Genomic DNA, 7,090 nt, shown 5'->3' on the forward strand with positions numbered 1-7,090 from the left:
AGGCACTTTCCAGCACCTGGATTCCTTCCACTGAGTGTACCCAGAGTACTGCTCTTTCATGCTATTATGCAAATGGAGAGGGAAAAAAAATACAATTTGATGCTGTTATTGGGGAAAGGGTTTTTAAACTGATTACAAAGATTACAGCAACGTGATTAGTTTATTATGGGCTCAAGATTAAAACAGTCTAACTGATGAACTGATCAAGCAGTAGAAGGAAACGATAAGAGGCTGCTGGAAAATTACCGGCTTGGACAAAAACCAAAAACAGTTGAAGCAAAAAATTAGGTTCCCTGAAGTAAGGACAACAAGATGCCCTTTCTGTCTGAATCATTCAAGAAATTAATGAAAAAGAGTAACAGCAGATTTCTCATAGGAAGAATTCAAAATTCTGACTGGAAAAAAGACAAACCTTTAATAGAAAAACTACATTTCCTTTTCATATCTCCTAATATTTTAACTGTGTTGTGTTTTAAACAATGAAACAGATGTAGCCGAACTTGAAACATAGCGTTAGGTTCACTGGCTGAAACCAGGAAGCCCTGGATTTGCAATCACAGCACAGTAAAAAATAAATAGTTATCACCATCCATCCATCCATTCACTTCCGCTTATCCTTTTCAGGGTCGCGGGGGGCGCTGGAGCCTATCCCAGCTGTCATAGGGCGAGAGGCGGGGTACACCCTGGACAGGTCGCCAGTCTGTCGCAGGGCCAACACACAAGGACAGACAACCATTCGCACTCACATTCACTCGCACATTCACACCTAGTGACAATTTGAATTATCCAATTAACCTATCCCCACAAGCTGCAAGGCAGCACGGTGGTTAGCACTGTTGCCGCACCGCAAGAAGGTCCTGAGTTCAATTCCACCATCAGGCCGGGGTCTTTCTGTGTGGAGTTTGCATGTTCTCCCCGTGTTTGCGTGGGTTCCCTCCGGGTACTCCGGCTTCCTCCCACCGTCCAAAAACATGCAGCTTGTGGGGAAATAGTTATCACAATCTTCTTAATGTCAGGCAGCTGTAGGTGTGTCCTGGGGGAAATTAATTGCCTCCACTCAAGAAACAATAGTGAATCAACCAACACTTTATTCACACTTCAGTCCTTAAACTTGATTCTTAAACTGTGGCACATTGATGGTGTATTAGTCTACAGCACATGCAGCCGTATATTTAATGGACACTCTGGTCGGCAAAACGAAGAGGACAAGACAAACTACAGCTTTTTGTTTCCCAAGCATTTCCTACCAAGAGTCTAGACTGTAGTTTGTGAGTAACCAGTCTTCATATCCATTTTTTGGTTGAGTTCACTTGTGATTGTAAGTGGTATTGTTTAGTATATATAGAATAAAGTAGTGTTTATATGTATAGTTAAATTTTATTTGTAGTCTAAAGCATTTTGAGGGATGCGGCTGATCCTTGTTATATATTAATGTGTGATGCAACATTTTACTGTGATCCCATGAGCTTCTTGTAGCACGCGAATGTCATAGATATTAACCATTTCCTACTGTAGTTTGGTTTAGAAAATGCCAAATTTATACTTTGGATATGGGTGCCAACCTTCTCTCTCTTTCTCTCTCTCTCTCTCACTCTGACACACACACACACACACACACACACACACACACACACACACACACACACACACACACACACACACACACACTGACCCTTACACTACAAGATTTTCACTGTGAGCGACAAGAGCATGGCAGGATCATTTTGGAGGAAAAGTTGGATAGACAAGGCTGAGAGGAGGGATAGTAGATAAACTGGGCAAAAGGATGCTGAATATGGAGCTGCCAGGCAGGAGAAAAACAGAAAGACCGCAGAGAAGATTCATGAATGACATGCAGAGGATTGGTGTGATGGAGAGGACATAAGCTGAAAGAAGAACACCTTACGATAGACAATGCATGCATGCTTCTGTTTCAGTTGCTTTGAGTTGCTAAACTATTAACTGAACTGAGATGGCTTAAATGTGTTTTTCAGAACAGACAAACCGTCCACCGCTCACATCCAATGTTAATGCCCGAGAGGCGCGAGTAGCCCAAATAACAGGCAACAAAGCCATCTAGTGGCAGGTCATTTCAGTGAAGGAAGCTATCTGTCTGTAGCTGCTTTGAAACGCTTCAAACCTACGTGTTTTGCCTTGGAGTCATAAGTCGCTGTTCTTTCTCTGCTTTTCATGAAATCCCAAAGTATTGAGGGTTAGTGAAGGTTGTCGTTTAACAGAAAATTCAAACTCTAAGACAGATTAAGAGAAACGCGCATTAATAATAGATCTCTTGTTTGCGCACCCAAATTTCCACCAAACCTTTATAAGGAAGCACTTTTACGCACTTGTACACACAAGCGCACACACAGCGATATTATTTAATCTGACACCTGCAGCGCAGTCGCAACTCCACACTGCGTCGCTTACTTGGAGTGAAGATGCTCTCACGGACTCTTCAGTGTCAGTAACTCACAGAGGAGCTGCATTATTACCACTGAGGGCGCAGAGCGCGCTGATCCGCTCACACAGTGACGGTTGTGCTGGAACGGATTTAACAATCTGATTTATTTTAACAGAACAAAACGTTACTTCGGTTTCGGCTGCAATCTGCTCCAGATGTTTTTACTTGGAAAGCAAACCCTGTCATAACAGCACCACATCTTAACTTGGATGTACTTTTGATTTTACCCCATGGATTTCTTTAACAATACAAATTTTTCCATCGATGGCAGCAATTCAACAACAGGTAGGTTGAACACTATTACAGCCCAACAGATCTACATTGTTATGGACTTTTTTGCGGTATAAATCGTCTAACATTAATGTAAAACAAAACAAAACAAACAGAAAATGATGCTTCCGTTTTCCTATCTTGTAATTTTCTTTGATTCACTGTTATCTCGTGTTATCTTATGTTTCTGAGGTCTGAAAACCCATTCCGCAAATTCATGTTAGAGTGCGCAATTCTTTTTTAAATAATACTTTTAAAATAAAAAACATGAATAAATAAAAGATTTAGTGCAAGCCTAACTTAATTAAGCCAATACTCCCTCACATGGTGCAAAAAACAAAACTACAACAACAAAAAACCCCCAAACATAAATATACAGACATAAATATGACCAAGCCAGGATTTTTTAAGTTTTAAATACAAGAACAGGTCTTCTAGACTTCTAATAATATCTTTAGAATAATAATTAATTTTCTTGTATTTTGTGGTATTCCTCCCTGTTTTCGGTTTTGCTGCAGTAGTAGAGCCAAAAGAAAACAGGTATGCAGACATCATGGGCAAATATATTCACATGTAAAGCAAAGAGATCTCCCTGGACATTAATTTAAATGTATTAATATTCTTAATTTCATTATATGCTACTTAGATGCACAGTATATTCATGCTGTATCAGTACAGTTCTAGACTGTTTTTTTGTGTATTTTTAAGATGTAAAGCTAATTTGTAGTATTTCCACATTTAACTGCTGTTCCCTCCTTTTTTGGTCTCCAGCTGAAGATGGTGCTCTTCACTGTGGTGCCATCCTTCCTGTCATCTTTGGCATTATCTGCTTTCTGGGCATCATTGGGAACTGTATTGTCATGTACACCATTATGAAGAAGACCAAGTGTCGAGCCAAGCAAACAGTTCCAGATATCTTCATCTTAAATCTGTCAATTGTTGATCTTCTGTTTCTCCTCGGGATGCCATTTCTCATTCACCAGTTGCTGGGCAACGGTACCTGGCACTTTGGAGCCGCGATGTGTACGGTCATCACGGCGCTCGATTCCAACAGCCAGATTGTCAGTACTTATATCCTCACTGCAATGACCTTTGACCGTTATTTGGCAACAGTCCATCCCATCCGCTTCAACTATGTCCGCACGCCTTGCGTGGCTGTGCTTGTCATTGGGCTGGTGTGGGTTCTGTCCTTACTCACCATTATCCCTGTGTGGATGTATGCCGGCCTGATGCCTCTCCCAGATGGGCTAGTGGCCTGTGCTCTGCTTCTGCCTGATCCAGTTACAGATACATACTGGTTTACACTTTACCAGTTTTTCTTGGCCTTTGCGATACCCTTAGCCATTATCTGTCTGGTATTCTTCAAGATTCTCCAACACATGTCCACAAGTGTGGCGCCTCTGCCTCCACGGAGTTTGAGAGTGCGCACCAGGAAGGTGACCCGGATGGCAGTGGCCATCTGCCTGGCTTTCTTCATCTGCTGGGCTCCTTTCTATATCCTCCAACTGGTCCATCTGGCGGTGCAGAAGCCGAGCATAGCGTTCTCCTATGCCTATAATATTGCCATTAGCATGGGCTATGCTAACAGCTGCATTAACCCATTCCTCTATATTATGCTTAGTGAGACCTTTAAGAGGCAGTTTCTTAGAGCTGTACGGCCAGCTCATCGGAAGTTCCGCGTGGTGAACCCAAGCACCACAGACGGTGGCAGTGTCAGTGTGAGGATGGTACCTGAAGGGGCTCAGCAGGAGCCAGCCTGCAGGGAGATACCATCCAACGTGGCTCCAGAATAAATCCATGGATAAAAATGTCTATTATTTTATTATTTTGTATCTAAGCAACAGGTCATGGGACAGCAGACAAAGAACAAATATTCAGAGCATCTGTAAGAAGTAATATTTTCATATCAGTCCTAAATGATCCTTGATTAAATACATATGCATTTGCCAAGCACAATTCTGTTGATTTACACTGCTGTTGTTGTTTTTTTAAACTCTTACAACTGTGCTGCTCCTTATTAATAAGCATAAACACAGTTCATTCATTTATTCAAAAATAGAAACCAGTGTTGTCAGAAAGGGATATTTACTGTGAATATGTGAACTCATTAAAACACATTTAATTAACATGAGTTTGCACATCCACAGCCAAGACAAATATTAGCTTTCTTATTGCTCTATTTTTCTTCTTTATATACAAAATACACTTTAGCTGTTCACTTTTTTCCCAAGGGGTCACCACAGCAGATGGATCAGAATATATCTGACACAGATTTTATGCCAAATGCCCTGTCATTTATCCACACTCAGTACCAGTAGGAGTCCACCAGCTTTTGATGCCCTGAAAGTGGATTTACGTCTCCTGCTGCTCTTAAGCAGGATTCTTTATGTGTTAACCACTACAACTTAGAGTCTCTCATTCAAGTATGAAAACTAAAGTAAATAAATAAAAAAAAAACATCTAAAATAAAGTATGTTTTAAACCAGCAGTGATCACTTTACCTAACCAACAAAATGCTTACTATGTTTTCATCTTTGTCTTTTTTTTTTTTTACACCAGCTGTTAATATTAATTTTGGATATTATGTGTATTTTTTATGCTTTTGGAGTAAAACGAAAATCAAAGTCAAGTTAAGCTACTGACCAATTTAAAAGTATTATTTTTTGTAGCACTTCATGCAGAAATATTTAATGCTGTGATGACAATAATCAACCACCCTTGTTAAAAACTCATGCACAGGGATGATATGAAGTTCTGGTGCAATGTCACTGTCATTTCACTGCATGTAGCTTTGAATTGTATTGTTATGCAACTGAGAGCTATGATCATCATCATTATGAGGCCAAAGAAGATGAAAAATATGTGGAGAAGCAAATCAAACACAACGAGAGTCTGGACATGATATTACCAAACATCAAACGCTAACAGTGTTTACTCGCGAGGAAGGGCGATGCAAGGAAAGGTAACGTTCTGTTAGGATTGGCATAATTCAAAGCCCCTAATTTAAACGAGGTGGTGTTTTGGATGAATTAGCATGTCAAATATTTTTAGGTGTTGTTCCTTTTGTTTATTTTGAATAAATTATATTGTATTTTAGCTGTATTTTTATTGCATTCTGTTTTTGCTTGTGTGTATGCTGTAAAAATATTCCAGCTCAGGGTTTCTCAACCTTTCTACACTGTGACCCAGTTTCCAGAAACTGACTGGATTACAGCAATTAGAGGTGACAAGTTGTAAGTTGACATAGCTCCCTGTAGGGTCCAGAGACTGAGGCTAAGAAACTCTGGTATAACTGTTGTTCTTGTCATATTCCGTATGAACCAAGAACCAAAAAGAACAAATCATCATCATGTCAAACTACTGACCACAATAAACTGTGGTCCACCCTGTGATGTAAACACTGACAGTTACATACAATATGTTTATTGCAACAGGAATAAATAAAATCTGCATGAAACTATTAAACTGGATAAATTTAGCTGTGCTTTTTATGTGTGTGTGTGTGTGTGTGGTGGGGGGGGGGTTCTTATAGCTTCATCTCTATTGGATCGTTAACATGTGAGCTAATAGAATTCCAGGTATTCACAGCTCTAATACAGGTTCCTTAAGATCTTTTGCTGGAGCTCAAGGACAGATTCTGGGTTTATTTTGCATCAAAGAAAATCTACACAAGAGCTGGAATTAAAAGCTTTAATAACTGGAGTTTGCTCATTAGTGGATGAGCAAGTAACCAGGAATATTGCTGGACTGCGGACATGAGGACACGAGGACGTGAGGCTGGAGCTCATTACAAATCTTTTTTCGACATATATGATTTTGTCTTAAAATCTGCCTTTCATGTACCAGTTTAATTTTCAGAAAGGCACAGACTTAATTATTTTGTCAGAGCAAATAATATTGTGACATGTCTGAAGACTTAATTACCATTAATGTATCCACACGTCCCGAGGAGTAATTGTTCTGCGCTCAAAAAGTGAACATAGTTATTAGACTACAAATGAAAGGCCATTGTCTACTGCATCTCCCTGCTGCTTCACTCCCAGATTCCTGTTATTTCATGAACCGAAGCCTCATTTATTTTCCACAAAGCTGTGGAATTCAGAGCTGTTCTGCAAAACTCTGAATATTGTTCAGAATGAAGCATTATTGCATTACATGTTAAGCATGTGTGCTACTTTGATCATAACTTTTCGAAGCAACACAACAATAAATGCATTAATAATGTCTTCATTAATGCAGTGTAGCATAGGCAGCACAGTCAGTGCACCTCAGCTGGTCTGATAATACTCTGGTATTATGATTAGTGACTGTCAGATAGTCAGTGCAACTACTAAGAAGAGTAATATTGGCATATTAATA

General features: G+C 39.8%; 1 protein-coding gene across 1 annotated transcript; it reads left to right on the forward strand.

Annotated features, from left to right (window-relative positions):
* Positions 1-2,438: 2,438 nt before the first annotated feature.
* Positions 2,439-6,156, forward strand: mchr1a (melanin-concentrating hormone receptor 1a). Its single transcript, XM_031740071.2, has 2 exons — positions 2,439-2,746; positions 3,503-6,156. The coding sequence occupies exons 1-2, from the start codon at positions 2,692-2,694 to the stop codon at positions 4,522-4,524; spliced, it is 1,077 nt and encodes a 358-aa protein (XP_031595931.1). The 5' UTR covers positions 2,439-2,691; the 3' UTR covers positions 4,525-6,156.
* Positions 6,157-7,090: the final 934 nt, after the last annotated feature.

This window comes from Oreochromis aureus, linkage group 6 (genome assembly GCF_013358895.1).
Source record: "Oreochromis aureus strain Israel breed Guangdong linkage group 6, ZZ_aureus, whole genome shotgun sequence".
NCBI classification, from domain to species: Eukaryota; Metazoa; Chordata; class Actinopteri; order Cichliformes; family Cichlidae; genus Oreochromis; species Oreochromis aureus.